The 15,720-nt window shown below is 42.9% G+C and overlaps 1 protein-coding gene across 3 annotated transcripts in view; it reads left to right on the top strand.

Moving 5' to 3' along the window:
• The window catches only part of ZFHX3 (zinc finger homeobox 3), a 233,148-nt gene that overhangs the window by 197,977 nt on the left and 19,451 nt on the right, over nucleotides 1-15,720 (top strand). For all 3 annotated transcript variants that reach the window (XM_035724976.1, XM_027617570.2, XM_027617571.2), the window contains 2 exons: nucleotides 6,057-6,190; nucleotides 6,348-6,548. In XM_035724976.1, the coding sequence (XP_035580869.1) occupies nucleotides 6,057-6,190; nucleotides 6,348-6,548 (335 nt within the window). The remainder of the gene's footprint in view (nucleotides 1-6,056; nucleotides 6,191-6,347; nucleotides 6,549-15,720) is intronic.

Below are 15,720 nucleotides of genomic sequence, written 5' to 3'. Positions count from 1 at the left end.
TCTTTAAGTGCTTGGAGGCAGAATGAGACCATGCATGTTTAAAGACCAAGTTGGCAGCAAAGCAAATCCTTTAGAGGAACTGCCGTTCTCTGTATTAGGGGAGGAAGAGAATTTAGCCAGGTCTCTGGCCACTGATCAAGTGCAGTAGTTCCATAGGAGATGGGAGTATGAAATCCTAGCCTGTCCTCTGGGGAAGGAATTGCAAGCAAATGCCCAGAGCAGCTCCACTTTCAGTGACAGTATAAAGATCACAAAGTCCAAAAGCACAGATTAGCCTGTGATAACATTGCATTTTTGTTGTCTAGAGGAAGTCCTAGGCTCATGAGAAGCTGAAGGAGAAGAGCTATGGAAAGAGCACACTGTACCTTTCATTTCGTTGTAAATATGAGCTGAAATGACCATTTTCAGATCTAGTGAAGCTTCTGAGTCTAGTGTGCTGGGAGTAGTTATCCCAACTCAAACACTGATACAGAGTTGTGTTAATTTTTTTTTCCCCTAGTTAGTGGAGATAGAGGAAAGATTGCTGTAAATTTCTGGGGTAGGTGGCAAGCTGGTTTACGGAACACAAGGCGATGAGAACCTCTGGCTTACGGAAAATAGCATGAATTAATAATCATTTAATTGGCTCCTCCATTATGTTGCTGGTTTGGGAGATGGAAGTTTAGATGGAGGGGCTGTCAGTGGTACTTTAGCTAAGAGTTTGACGGTTGAGACGAGGAGGTGGTGGCTGCCTTTGGCTTCTGCACAAGGGGTAAATGTCGGGCAGCAGCCTAGGCCTTCGGTGGGCTCACCTTGGGGCCCCCATAAGGAAGAGGAGGATCCAATTGCCACCCCACCATGAAGAGAAGAAATGCAGAAGAAACTTCCCAGCAACATGAACAGCTCAGTGCCTGCCCAGGATCTCCCCAAGGGAGGTCGCAGGCCAAAGGGAGCCTGGCCTTTGGCACAGAATATCCGCCATGCCAACAGCCCCATTGGTGTATTGAGTGATGAGATGAATTTTGCTCCTGAAATGTAGAAATTACTCATACTTTGGATTTTTGTTGATGTCTTGGCTGTAGTTGGAGGAAGCAAAAACTTCTTCATTTCCAGTTTTTTCTTAAGTTTTCTTTTTCATGAGGCAGCAACTCCATGCCTTGCCTGACTTCAGAGTTGTACGGAGCACATCACCAGGTAACAAGTCCATGGTGGTCTATGGCATTGCGAATACATCTTTTAAGTTTTCTGTGGCCAAAATCTCAGTGACTCAGATTTTAATTCAATAATGAGGACTGGAATTGGAAGGCTGGTTCTAACAGGTGAACTTATAGAGGCTGTGTTTTCAACCATACTTGGTCATTCTATAAGCCCCCTAAGTTTATACTATTCTTACCTCTCCTTTAAAGTAAGTCATTTCCTATATGAAGCGTTACTTGGCTTATTTTAATTATTCTGTGTGCGTAGAACCCAAGACCATTTCTTGAAAATTCTAAGGAAAACTGGCATGATTTCAGGTTGGTGCTCCTTTTCTCCCGTTTCCTCTAATTAAGTATGACAAGAGGGGTACCTTTTCAAGTAATTATTTTTAGAGGTTAAATAGTTCCCAAACAAATATGTTAAAAGCACAGGTAATCTGGAAGTTGATGTCTCTTTGCATGAATGATTTTCTCCCCTAAGGAAGCCATGCGTTGATTACTGTGTTTCCTTTTGGGATGCAGTTGTTTGGCCTCCTGTATGGAGGATAAGACAGAGAGTCATGAATCAGGTCTGACTCTCCTCGCTTTTGTGTCAGTTGGCGGCCAACCCATCATAGTTTAAGCGGGGAAATGGTGGCTTTTGGCCCAGAAAGGCAACTTGGAATTTTTCATACCCCATGAGAAGGACATGCTGGTCCTTTCTGTGCCTCATCAGCAAGTTGGGTGGGACAACCATAATTCCTAACAAGCAAGTGCTTTTTCACTCATGAGAAAGTTTGTGTGGCAAGGAATGCACAGCTTACATCCTATCAGGCTGTGGTAGGGGTTGGACCCACCACCGCAGTGTCACTATTCCATCTGCCTAGCTTTAGAGAGTATGTAATCTGTAGCGCATGCACTCATGTGGGTCCTTGCCACATTTCTATCCTCTTCCAAGTGCCAGGAGCCCAGCATGTTGCCTGTGGAAGATTCATTGAGATTTAACACATATTTTTGTATGACATAGCTGCCAAAAATGAGAAAATTGCTTTAACCAGCAAAGTAAAAAAAAAAAATACCACCCGATGTTTTGCACAGTATGGATCCAAATATCAATGTTTCCATGGACAGTTGAATTTAAATGCTGAGCTATTTAATTATAATATTAAAAATAATATAACTACCTGGCAATCTTAGAAAATGGGAGAATGGTCCGTGATTCCATTACCTAAACACAACAGCCATTTTCTTCTAGTCGTCTTTTCTAGTACCTATTTTTTTCCATAGCTGTATTGTGGTGTAATATATATTGTCTTATTTTTCTTCTGATCAGCATTCTCAAGAACTTTCTACATTGGTTCACAGCTGTCATTCATAATGTCTTCTAATACCCAGTAGAGTAGCTATGCCATTGTTTACTTGACCATGCCCTGTTTTAAGAGACCGAGATTGTTTCCAATTCATTTTGTCATTACTATAAAACCCACTACAGGTAGTAACCCTTCAAGTTGTTTGGCTTTTTGTTGCCTGTATAAACCAAAGGTTCCAGGCACTGTTTAAACTAAGGCTTGTCTCTGAAGTGCGTGTATTTCCAATTAACTACTGTGATGTCATAGTGGCCTTAAAGTGACCAGTAATTGATTTGTTAAATAATGTTTCCTAGACTGTGACATCTCTCCTAGAATTTAAGTTAAAGTTTAGAAAAGTCTTCAAAGCAGAAAACCACAGTACTTTCTCTCTTGGTATTCGTACAACCTCATTTACTTAGGCCTACAATGTATGCTGGTGACAGAACTGAAATAGAAATTGATTTTGAGACTCTGGCCCTTTTGAAGTAGTTCAGAGAGAAGCAGCTTGAGGAAACTTCAGACTGTCTGTGGTCTGTAGTCAACCGTCATCCAGCATGCTGATGGAGAACTTGCCCAACTGTTTGCACATCTACAGAAATTGTATAGAGACCTCGGTGTCATGTCTTGATAGAGACTGACATTTTAATGTCTGGGGTCAAGCTTGGAGGGGCTGTCGGCCTAGTTAACCTAACTCAAGAGCAATCCCTACATCACCCAGGGAAACACAATGGGATTGTAACCGGGTGTTAATAGGATCTGTTACAAGAATGGCACAGCTTTATCTTCAGGGAACGAGCTAGTGAGCTGCAGGTGGCTAATGTCCACTTCTAAACAGATCAGATCAGATAAACATGCAGGCTGTCCAGGATAGAAGGGAGATGAGCCCCAGAAGTTTTTAACACCAGCGGGTGCAGTATTTCATATTGGTGTGTTACTGCGGAGAAAGAGGAACAAGGGAGAGCATGCTGATTTTATTTTTTAAAACACTTCATAGGACTCCTTAGCTTGAGCTCACAAAGGAAGCTTTAGAATTCCAGAGCAGTTTGAAAGTTTGAAAAAAAAAAAAAAGTGATAAAAGTTCCCTGCTCCATGCAGGGGGAAAGAATAGTGGCTTCTTGAAACCAGAATTCTCACCTCTGCAACCTCGTCACAATTCACCATGCGTTCCTCATTGAAGGGAGAAGGTGGACTCTTGTCAGACGAGGAAGCTAACGCCTCACTGGGCTACCCTGTGTTTGCCTTTTGCTTCCCAGCGAGTGAGATGAGTTGGGTGGTCGTAGCCTCTGCGCTCATCCACTCATGCGGCCCTGCAGCGGCACAGCGGACACCCTTTCTAAAGGGGGTTAGTGGCAGACGGAGAGCATTTACCAGAGAGTGCATGGTCCTGTAAGAGAGAGTGTTGTTTTCAGATCAGGCAGACTAACAAAAAGACGGGGTGTTTGGGTGTTTGGAATGGCATCTCTCTCTTGGTTTGCCTCCAGTGGGAGGAGGAACAGATAGTGGCTCTTTCCTAACTCAGCACAGAGACTATCCAGTGCCTACAGGTTGGAGGTGGAAATGGGGAAGGGGAACCAAATAAGCATCTGAAATATCACCTCATACCTCCACTCACCCCCTCTGTAGAATGCATTTGAACTGTTAATATGGAGAGGATAACCAGTAAGCAAAAATGAAAAATGATGGAGAATAAGGAACCTTCTGGGAGTGGGGGGGCACTTAAGTCCCTGAACCATCAGTTAAGGACTCCTGTTGTGGGAGTGTTCAGATAGGAGCCCATCACACTATGAGGTCGGAACCCTGTGACACGGGGTTCCTTGAGGGGCTGGGAGATGGGAAGTGGGCCGTGGGGGAACTGGTCTAGAATGTTACAGCACCTAGTTAATCGGCAGCCAGTCCATCACATTAAATATCCAGCCGTCATGTATTACCTTTCAAGTGAAAATGAATAACTCCCATTAAGAGCAAAATGGGTTTGAAGTCGATTCGAGACAGATTAAAGTACTGTTATGAATGTGTGTGTTGAGAGGAGGAGGGGTCTGTGTGTAAAATGCTTGTCCTTGTACTTTTTAAATAATAGATGCCCTACAAACTTATGTAGACCAGGTTACCAAGATACTGGGGTTTAAAGGTCACAAGATGTGCATTCTGGGAAGAGCATCAACTTCCTGGAATATTTCCTGCATTTAGCAATTTTTTTTCAAAATTATTTGTGGCCTTATGATTTTAATGAATAAAATTGATTTTCTAAAATTATTTATTAAAGCACACATCTATAATGACAGCATCTTGGTATCCAAGTCAGAACAGATTTCAAAGTGGAGCCTAAAGTGGAAACACAAGCTAGGTAACCAGACCAGATGAGACAGGCAGCAGTTTTATGAAAGAGCAAAAATTAGGCTTTCTAAACCAGTGACCTCAATGCCGAGTCAAATTATTTTTCAATGAGGGGAATGGGTATATATTTCTCACTACCATTTTCAGGATTTTACTAATCATTTTTAGCAAATTATGAAAAAGGAAGTTATGTGTCCAAAACAAGTGAGAGAACCAACCCGTGAATACAGACCAGGTTTTGGAATGACCAAATCCAACCATGTTGGGATTTGTGTTCACAATGGAGAGCCCCCCACCCTTGCCGCCGTATCCTGGTTAAACCCTTAACCCAGCGGTTTTCTCGTCAAAATCTTCCAGATCCTTTACCATGCTTCAGAGAACTCCGTCTACCCACACTGTATGCTACTTAAGTAAGTCTCATGTGACTCTCCTCATTAATTAGTGGTTTTTGTTAGGTTTTTTGTTTTGTATTTTGTTTTTTGGTGGAATAGGGTGTGGTTTGGGCAAGCAGATAGAGGACTTTCCCCCTTACCGCCCACTCTGAATAAACGCTTGAGCTTGGAGCATTGGCTAGATTTTAAGTTGGATTCATGCCCTACCTATTCCACTCTTCAATTACTTTTTCCCCAAAAGCAGGTTGCTAAACCCAAACTTGATTTTTACCCTCAAGTATTTGTGTGCAGATCCATGTGAACCTTTCTCAGGTCACATTTATTATGCCCCCTGTAACGTGCTGTGCTGTGATTCCAAGCGGTCAAGTTGGGACAGTGAAGTTGGGAGCACATGGTTGATTACATCTGTGGAAGCAGAGTGTGTCTGGTTCTTGAGTTGACTGGTGGTTGGCAAAGCAACAGGTGAGACTCTCCCACCCGTTCTCAGCCCTACTGCCCCCCATAGGCCAGCAGAGTGTCTCTTGATTGGGAGAAGTCCATACACTGAGTTTAGCTTAATCCAGCCCCAAGCATTTTAGTCCATTTCTTTATCTTTTTTTCTTAGCGTTCAGTTGTTGAAGTAGTGACAGAAATTCATGGGGGAAAAAGGAACACTTGCTTCTTTTCCAGCGTGCTTGATAAGTCAGTCCGGATGCTCATCCTACTTGAATTTTGGTGTTTCAAGAAAATCCTGTGCTATAAATGAATGTTGATTTTCACCCAACACAAACCCTCTGGGAGCTGGCCTGGTCTGGCTGCTATATCGCATCTTCTGCTTTTTCTTCCAGCGTCGTCCAGCCAAGCAGAGAAGGAGCTGACAGATTCTCCTGCAACCTCCAAACGCATCTCCTTCACAGGTAGCTCGGAATCTCCTCTCTCTTCAAAGCGACCTAAAACATCAGAGGAGACCAAACCAGAGCAGGTGAGACCAGAAGGGGCTCTGCTGGTCCGGGTGGGAGGTGGGGGGAGTGTTTTAGACACCAGCGGGGAGCACAGTCTTGGGTGGGTGGGCTTGGGGCAGACACAGGCACTGGTGGGAACTGGAGATTCAGCCAGAGGGGTGGGTGTGTTCCCCACAGATGTACCAGTGTCCCTACTGCAAGTACAGCAATGCCGACGTCAACCGGCTCCGGGTGCATGCCATGACGCAGCACTCCGTGCAGCCCATGCTGCGCTGTCCCCTGTGCCAGGACATGCTCAACAACAAGATCCACCTCCAGCTGCACCTCACCCACCTCCACAGCGTGGCGCCTGACTGCGTGGAGAAACTCATAATGACGGTAAGGCAGCCAGTTAAGACCCGTGGCGTCGCTTTCCCCAGAGGTCACAGGTGATGGAGGAACACGGACCAGATTCTGTGATGTTGGATGAGAAAGCCAGTGTAGAGTTGGAAGTGTCAGAAGTGATCCTAGTTCTGGGACCTTTGTTCTCCTGCACCCGCCTTCAGCTCAGCATGACCATGGTGTGACTGTGGCCCAAAGCACTGAGTATGTTTGTGTTCCCCACCTTCCCTTATTATCCCCCCTCCTGGTCTGATGCAGAGGTCTAGATTAACTCACCATTCACATGAAGAAATTGTTCTTTGGACTCTCCAAACCTTTAATAAGTAGGTCATGTTCTAGGTTGTGCTTAGTCTCTTTTTATTCTCACAACAGCCTTGTTTCAAAGATAAGAGTTTGACATGTCTCCATTAACAGCAGAGGAAACCGAGACTCAGACAAATTAGCTGACTTGATTCCACTTGTAAGTGGCAGAGTTGAAATTTGAGCCCGTATTTTCCAACGCTACGAATGTGACCCTGTAATGTCGGAATTTCTCAAGTGGCTACTTTGATTCTCAGAACAGGAAAATGGCCCGTAGGGTAGCACGTGTTGATTCATGGACAAGGGCTTTGCATTTTGAACATGATGTTGCTACACCTACAGGTTTTAAAAGCCTGGCTCTGAGTGACTTCTGTGACACGGCCCAAAAGTTTAGTGTAAAGATTTAAATCTAATTGTAATGTGGAAACTTCTCAAAATACTACAGATCATACTAATATCCTGCTTTTTCTGTCTGTGGTGAGACAGCTGTGCAAGCCCTTTCCCGATCACTAGAGGAAAAACTACCCAAGAGAATTATTCTCACCTCTAACTTATTTCAGTAGTGGAGTAATAAGAAGTTAATTTGATTGCCTTTTCATCTGTTCCCAGAGAGGTATTCTTCCTAGAGAATTCCATGTTATAACGTGCAGGTCACAGGCATATAACCTCTAGGTGTTTCCTATTCCATTTGGTTATGCAAGATGAATGAATAGTGTTCTAAGTGATGTTTAGTCATGAGGAACTTATAATTGATAATGCATCAAGAGAACTTTAGCAGCCAATGGGAAACTTGAAGGTAATCTAGCGTAAGTTTCATTTCAGAGATCTTTCAAGTATAAATTCACTTTCCGTGGGTATTTTCAGATAGACTGGTGAACATCGTGAAAAGATTGAAAGTGGAAACCTTTTCCTTTGGATGGGTGGGTTTCTATGTTATAGGTATTGGCATTCTCACCAACCTTGGAAATAACAAGGGGAATTTCTCCGGCCTCATCACACTTCCCACTGATGGCCTGGAACCATAGGAACCTGAAGGAACAGAAGGAGATGTGGGAAACTTTTTCAATACTTAATGACATTTTTCTTTTGCTCAGCTGGTTATTTTTCCTGTTTAATATAAATCTGGTCTAGGAAATATGAGCTATAGTGATCTGTGTGACCGGTTTACATTAAACAGTAGGTTTCATTTATATATCACTAGGGACTAGAGTATAAATTATATTTCAAATATCCATTGTTTATCATTTTTTATAGCAGCAAAAGTAGTGTACATTTCATGTAGTTGAGTCAGGTGGTCATTAGGCACTTCATTTACCAACAGAGTCTTGAAGGACAAGGTGTTACTGCTGTGTTTCTGGGGTGCCGATCCCTAAGATATTTCTGAATGTTACTCACTAACTAGCACCTTCTCAAGCAGTGATTCTCAACCTTTTTGGAGACTCCAATGAAAGTGATTCTGTAGCCTTACTGGGTTATTCTATGCACAGTAAAGCTGGACAACAACTGTTAAGACCACTGTTGAGGATTCTGCATATACAAAACTGTGTGTACAATGCCAGGGAGCATAAGAATACCTTAAAATTCATACATGGAACCAGGCTAACAAACCCTGTTCTAGAAGAATTCCTGACAACATAATTGTGTAGGAGAAATGTGCTCCCTAAAGCAGTTGCAGTTGGCATCTTGTACTGAAACTGCTGTGTACCTCATCTTCCCACAGCAGACAACAGAGATGTTTTCTACAGAAATGGAGATGTTTTTTAAAAGCGTTTTAATTCCAGTATAGTTAACAGTGTTGTATTAGTTTCAGGTGTATAATACAGTGATTCAACAATTCTGTATGTTCCTCAGTGCACCCCCGCCACCCCTCTGGTAACCATTAGTTTGGTCTCTATCGTTAAGAGTCTTTTTCTTGGTTTGCCTCCCTCTCTCTTTTTTCCCCCTTTGTTCACCTGTTTTGTTTCTTAAATTCCACATATGAGTGAAATCATATGGTATTTGTCTTTCTCTGACTTATTTCACTTATCATTACACTCTCCAGATCCATTTTGTTGCAAATGGCAGGATTTCATTCTTTTTTTGTGGCTGAATAATATTCCGTTGTGTATATATACCATACCACATCTTCTTTATCCATTCATCTATTGATGGACATTTGGGCTGCTTCCATAGTCTAGCTATTGTAAATAATGCTGCAATAAATAGAGGGGTGCATATATCCTTTCAAATTAGTGTTTTTGTATTCTTTGGGTAAACAACCAGTAGTTGTTTACTGGGATTGTTGGATCATAGGGTAGTTGTATTTTTAACTTTTTGAGGAACCTCCATACTGTTTTCTTTTTTTTTTTTTTTTTAAAGAATTTATTTATTTGACAGAAAGCAAGAGCAGGAACACAAGCAGGGGGAGCAGGAACACAAGCAGGGGGAGCGGGAGAGGGAGAAGCAGGCTTCCCGCGGAGCAGGGAGCCCAATGTGGGGCTCAATCCCAGGACCCCGGGATCATGACCTGAGCCGAAGGCAGACGCTTAACGACTGAGCCACCCAGGTGCCCCTCCATACTGTTTACCACTTTGGCTGCACCAGTTTGCATTCCCACCAGCAGTATAAGAGGGTTCCACATCCTTACTAACACTTGCTTTTTCTTGTGTTTTTGATTGTAGCCATTCTGACAAGTGTGAGGTGGTATCTCATTGTGGTTCTGATTTGCATTTCCCTGATGATGAGTGATTTTTGTTGAGAATCTTTTCATGTGTCTGTTGGCCATCTACATGTCTTCTTTGGAGAAATGTCTGTTCATGTCTTCTGCCCATTTTTTAATTGGTTTATTTTGGGGGGGGATGTTGAGTTGTTTAAGTTCTTTATATATTTTCGATACCCTTTATTGGATATGTCTTCTGCAAATATCTTCTCCCATTCAGTAGGTTGTCTTTTGGTTTGTTGATTGTTCCTTTGCTATGTTAGAAGCTTTTTATTTTGATGTAATCCTAATGTTTATTTTTTCTTTTATTTCCCTTGCCTCAGGAGACATATCTAGAAAAATGTTGCTATAGCTGATGTCAGAGAAATTACTGCTTTGCTGTCTTACAGGACTTTTTAAAAAAGATTTATTTTAGAGAGCACGGTGGTGGCGGGGGGAGGGGCAGAGAGAGAGATGGAGAGAGAGAATCTCAGACTTGCCACTGAGCGCAGGGCTCAATCCCATGACCCTGAGATCACGACTCGAGCCGAAATCCAGAGTTGGACACTTAACCAGCTGAGCCACCTAGGTGCCCCTTCTATTATAGGATTTTTATGGTTTCAGGTCTCACATTTGGGTCTTTAATCTATTTTGCATTTATTTTTGTGTATGATGTAAGGAAATGGTCCAGTTTCATTCTTTTGCATATTGCTGTCCAGTTTTCCCAACACCATTTGTTGAAGAGACTGTCTTTTTCCCATTGCATATTCTTTCCTCTTTTGTTGAAGATTAATTAACCGTATAATCATGGGTTCATTTCTGGTTTTTCTATTCTGTTCCATTGATCTGTATGTCTTTTTTTTGTGCCAGTACCATACTGTTTTGAGTACTACAGCTTTGTCATATAACTTGAAGTCTGGAATTATACCTCCAGTACTTCTTTTTCAAGATTGCTTTGATAATTCCGGGTTTTTTGTGATTCCGTACAAATTTTAGGATTGTTTCTTCCAGTTTTGTGAAAAATCCTGTTGGTATTTTGATAGAGATTGCCTTAAATGTGTAGATAGCTTCGAGTCGTGTAGGCATTTTAACAGTATTTGTTCTTACAGTCCACGAGCATGGAATGTCTTTTCATTCCTTTGTGTTGTCTTCAGTTTCTTTCATCGGTGTTTTGTTTTTTTTTTAAGATTTTTTTTTATTTATTTATTTGTCAGAGAGAGAGCACAAGCAGGGGGACCAGCAGGCAGCGGGAGAAGCAGGCACCCTGCTGAGCAAGGAGCCCAGTGTAGGACTCAATCCCTGGACCCTGGGATCATGACCCGAACCAAAGGCAGATGCTTAACCAACTGAGCCACCCAGGCGTCCATCAGTGTTTTATAGTTTTCTGAGTACAGGTCTTTCACCTCTGTGGTTAAGTTTATTCCTAGGTACTTTATTATTTTTGGTGCAATTATAAGTGGGATTGTTTTCATAATTAGAAATGTAGACATTATAAAAATAATATATAAATAAAGTGTGCACATTTTGGGAAATGTACTGATTATAAGAAGTCACTTTGCTAGCAACAAGAGAAAGTTAATGGATTCAGAAACAAAGTTGAAAGTTATGAGGAATGTAATCATATAAGGGTTTCACTCTTTACCTAAAGGTATATGTAAGGATGATTTGGTACTCTCTACATGAGAAGATGGAGTTACTGCATGGCTGTCAGTATTGAATTGATTTTTCAAGCTATGAGCATGGTTTGCGTTGAGATGATGTAACATTTCCACCTTGATCCTTTAGTTCAGCAGGAAAAGATGGGCAACCAGGGTTAGAGGGGAATTTGTGGCTGTAGCTTAGGGTGAACCCAGAATCCTGTTTGAAGATCGGAGTTTGCCCTGATGAATCAAAACAGATACCACTGTTCTTCCTTTGGAAAGTTTGGTGTTAAAATGGAATTTTCAATTGTTTTACAACTAAGTGATTCTAGTAAACCCGTGGTTAAAATCATGCCCCTCGAGGGTATTTTACTGTAATTTTATTAGAGAATTGGCCATAGGAAACTATTGGTTGGGCTTTCTGACTGTGTATCTGTTTGTTCCTGGTCAACTAGAGCAGAAAACTCTGAAGTCAGCATCATGAGAAATGCCCCCCCAATCAGAGCTCCATTTTTAAAAACACGTCATTAAGGAATAGCCAGTGTATGGTCATTCATCCTCTAAGAGGAGAAAGTTACATCGGCTTCGTCCCTGAGTGGCTAGGATGAAGGGCAGTGAGAGGAGTGAATCTCTTTCCTTGCCAAATGGTTTGACTGTTAGCTGCGGTCGGCTGCAGAATAGGAAAAGCCAGCAAAATCCACCCAGTAGACAATTCTTGGTAGACATCGGGTATGCCCAGGGTATCGAAAGCTATAAATTCTGATAAACATTTTCTGCTGTCTGGGTCCAAGGTCGCAGGATTTGGCTTGAATTGGGTTTCAGTCCTTCTAAAAGTAAATTTCTCCCTGATAAATGGAAATAGATTACTTGCTACACAATGTCTTTCCGTTCAGTTGTAAATGGAGAGTGTTTTGAGGAGGCTTCATTTAATAATACCTTATCAGACAGCTTTCAGGAACCTGCAGTGTCTAATATGTCTGTTGCTATGGTAACAGCTGCTTGCTTATGCTCTGCATCTCATATCTGTGTCTTCCATGGGCCCCCTTCTCTTTACCAATGAAGGGGCTTGAAAAATATTCTCCACTGGGAACAATTGCAGCTCTGGTTCTCCACTATGGAAACTGCACCCGCAGCACTTCATTCTGCTTGGCCTATTGGAAACAGACCTCCAAACACTGTCCTTACACACGTCATATGAAAGAAGGAAATCTATAAAGCCCAAGGGCGATGAGACAAGTGCCCCTCCAGACCTGACCGAGCAGGCTGCCCCCAGTGTCGGCTCCACAGAACTCTCACTTACTTACAGAGAAGTTAAGAGATTTCAAATTGGTAGTAGGGATGTAGGAGTTGCTTTTCTACACCCTCTTTTTCCCACTCTTTTGGGGAAGGAGAGGTGAGGGTGAGGGGGGACATGTTTCTGGCCCCTGCGTGAGAATGGGAAAGATCACCTACCATGCATTTCAATACTCTTAAATTATTCTAATTGATCACTATCTTTCTAAGTGTCAGGACACACCACTGGGCTCCTGGAGCATTAATATGGGGAAATTGTTTTTGTTCCTCAGTCACTTAACAACATATAACCTCATACTGGAGATGGGCTTCTGAGCAGCCCAGGAACACCTTTTTCTCTAGCCCTTCATCTTTTCTCCCTTTAGCAGTTCTTAATTATCCTGTATTTGCTGTACATGCACAGATTTCCCTTCTCTGCTTCTGGCCCTGCACCCTGCACAGCCTGCAGCTTTCTCTCTCTCTCTCCCTCTCCATCCGTGTCTCTCTCCCTCGCCCTCCCCCCACTCAGGAGCATAGTTTGTCTCCTGTGATTTCTTTCAGTCATTGTCTAGGTCTCCCTGTGCTCGTGTGCCTGTGCATCTCTGAGTTTCTGGGACAGGCTGGCTGGCTGCCCCCCCCCCCCAACTGTGGCAGCGGGTGGCCACCAGCCCTGGGGCTTTTGCACCTGCGTGGGTACCAGCTCTCTCACTTTGTCTCTATCTCAGAGGAAGGTAATGAAAATAATCGGGCTTCATTAATTCCAAGCCCTGTGAGATGATAGCCATTTGGAGCCTGTTTGCCAATTAGGTGGTCTAAATTAGAAGTGACCTTGGTATACTGCCACTGCTTGCCTCTCTGAGTCTAATGAAGCTTTTCTCTCCAATCCATTCCCCTTCTCCACTCTCTTTTCTGTTGCCCTGTGTGTATGTATGTGTGAGTGTGTGTTAACTATTCCCTTGTTTCCTATTCTCCCATGCACCTCCTTTTTTTTTTTTTTCTTTTTTGTCTTTCTCATTCTTAGTTTTTAAACTCTGGTTGGGACTATGTTGGTTTCTGGCCCACACGAATGTGAACATGGCCCTGCGGTTTTTCCTCATGAGTTTTAGGTTTAAAAAAAAAAGGAGGGGGGGATAGACAACCACAAAGAAGATATTTTAGAAAGGAAACAAGACAGAGAGAGGAACTAGGCCCTCTAACCTCCGTAGTTCAGTGCCCAGCCTGGCACATTTGCAAGGTAGTAAAGGAAGGGAAAATGGCTCTGAGGCCCTGCTGCCAAGAGGCGCTCTGGTTTGCTGGTTGCAGAAGTCCAGAGACTTGCTGGCCAGCCCAGCAGCTGACTGGGTGCAGAAGTGAGCAACCTGACTTCCACTGCAGCCTTCACATACACCACCAGCTAGAATGCTTGGCTCTGGAAGCAGTTGGGTTTAAACTTCATTTTTTGAACCTAACCAACTCCTTATTCACAAGGATGTAGAGACTTGGCCAGGTCCGTATCAGGAAGGCCTGTGTGTGTCTGAGGCTTTGCCTCTTTTTCCTTCCACTTGAGGTTCTTCATTCTATTGGTTTGCACTGAAAAGTGAAGGATTTGAGGCTTCCTTGGGAGTCTAGGTTTTGGGAAATGTATTTTTTCACTTGGAATAGTGAGCCTTTCAGAAAGATACCCTATAAAGAATACCTAGATACCAAGAAAGAATAAATACCAGTGATCCCTCCCAAATATCATAATGGGGACCAGACCCACATCCAAGCTTCTGGGTTTTATAAGGAGTGGCCTTGGGGCTTTAGGGTCCAGCTCACCTGATAGAAGCTTGAAAGGCATCAAATCATAATCCAAAACAATGGTGAACCCAATAGAGGTAGGAACCTAGGTATTTATGAACCCAGGTCATCTCTGGGTGACTATCTAAAGATAGTTAACTTGAGTCCATGGACTTTCCCCCAAGGGAGCCTGTGATTTCCTGAAATTATCTGCAGTAGTCTCTGTGTGAAACTATTTCTTTAGGCATCTTGTAGCCTTCAGATTTTGAGGTTATGATGTCTGAAAGGTTAATATTCTGGCTTGTGAGCTTCTTGGGCACAAGGACAGTGTCTCACTGTCATGCAAGCATGCAATACAGGGACCCTGTACAATATATAGTGAATGATGGTCAAATGGATGGGTGAGCAGAGAGTCACTTGAGGCCCTTCCTTCTCAAGACTAAGTTGTTTTAAAATTGCTTAAGCTTTAAGACTTTTAGTATCAGTGTGGAACGCTTTTATTTCTATTGTTATTTATGAGAACTGCTTAAACTTGAAGATTTCTAGCATCAGAACAGAACTCCACATTTTTCTTGTATACATGAGACCTCTTGTTAGGAAGATAGCAGAGCTACAGTTTCCTGACTTTCAGCACCCCAGATCAAATGATTGTTTTTTTCCTACATTCCCACCAACTCTGCATACTCTGGTGGGGGGTGGGTATCATATGTGGTATCTAGAAGATTACCATGGAATTGCCCTTTGCATCACCAAGGCCAATCTTGGAAGACCCAAATTCTGAGGAAATAATGGCTCTAATCAATTGAATTTTCTTACTAGGGCAAGCTTTGTTATACTTTAGATTAAAAGTCTGTTTTTGTTTTTAAAGATTTATTTATTTTAGAGAGACAGTCTGTGTGCACGCAGATGGGGGCGAGGGCAGTGAGAGAGGGAGAGAGAATCCCAAGCAGATTCTGTGCTGAGCACGAGCCCAATGCGAGACTCTATCCCACGACCCCGAGATCACAACCTGAACCAAAACCAAAAGTTAGTTGCCCAACCGACTGCACCATGCAGGTGCCCCAAAAGTCTGTTTTAACAGTCTCAGGTCCCCTCTGAGTATTGGGGACATAATTTAACATATTGAACGTCTATGGGTGTACAGATTATGAGAATAAGCAGTCTATATGGTGGTATAGTGAAATGTAGAAAATGTACTTGTTTTTATCAATTGTGTACTGTCATCTGGCCAAACTTAAAACTTTTTGTTTGGCTTCTGAGCCTGGGATGGAGAAGTGGGAAGAGGGAGAGAGGTGGGAGGGAGGAAAGACTGCTTGCATGCGTGCATTCTCTCTGTAGGGGAAGGTGGTGCCATCCAGTTATTTGAGGGCTTCTGAGGTTTGGGCACATCTGGGATGGCTCTGTTTAGGCTGCAGTCAGGTCGTGTCCTCTCATACACCTACATGCTCCAGCACACATAGTGAAAGGAAAGGTCTTCATAGAACTGTGCTCAGCACACTTGAGTGACTGCCCTTCCCATGAC

Source organism: Zalophus californianus, chromosome 17 (genome assembly GCF_009762305.2).
Source record: "Zalophus californianus isolate mZalCal1 chromosome 17, mZalCal1.pri.v2, whole genome shotgun sequence".
Taxonomy (NCBI): domain Eukaryota; kingdom Metazoa; phylum Chordata; class Mammalia; order Carnivora; family Otariidae; genus Zalophus; species Zalophus californianus.
The sequence above is the reverse complement of the archived record's forward strand: the minus strand, read 5'-3'. Positions and strand labels throughout refer to the sequence as shown.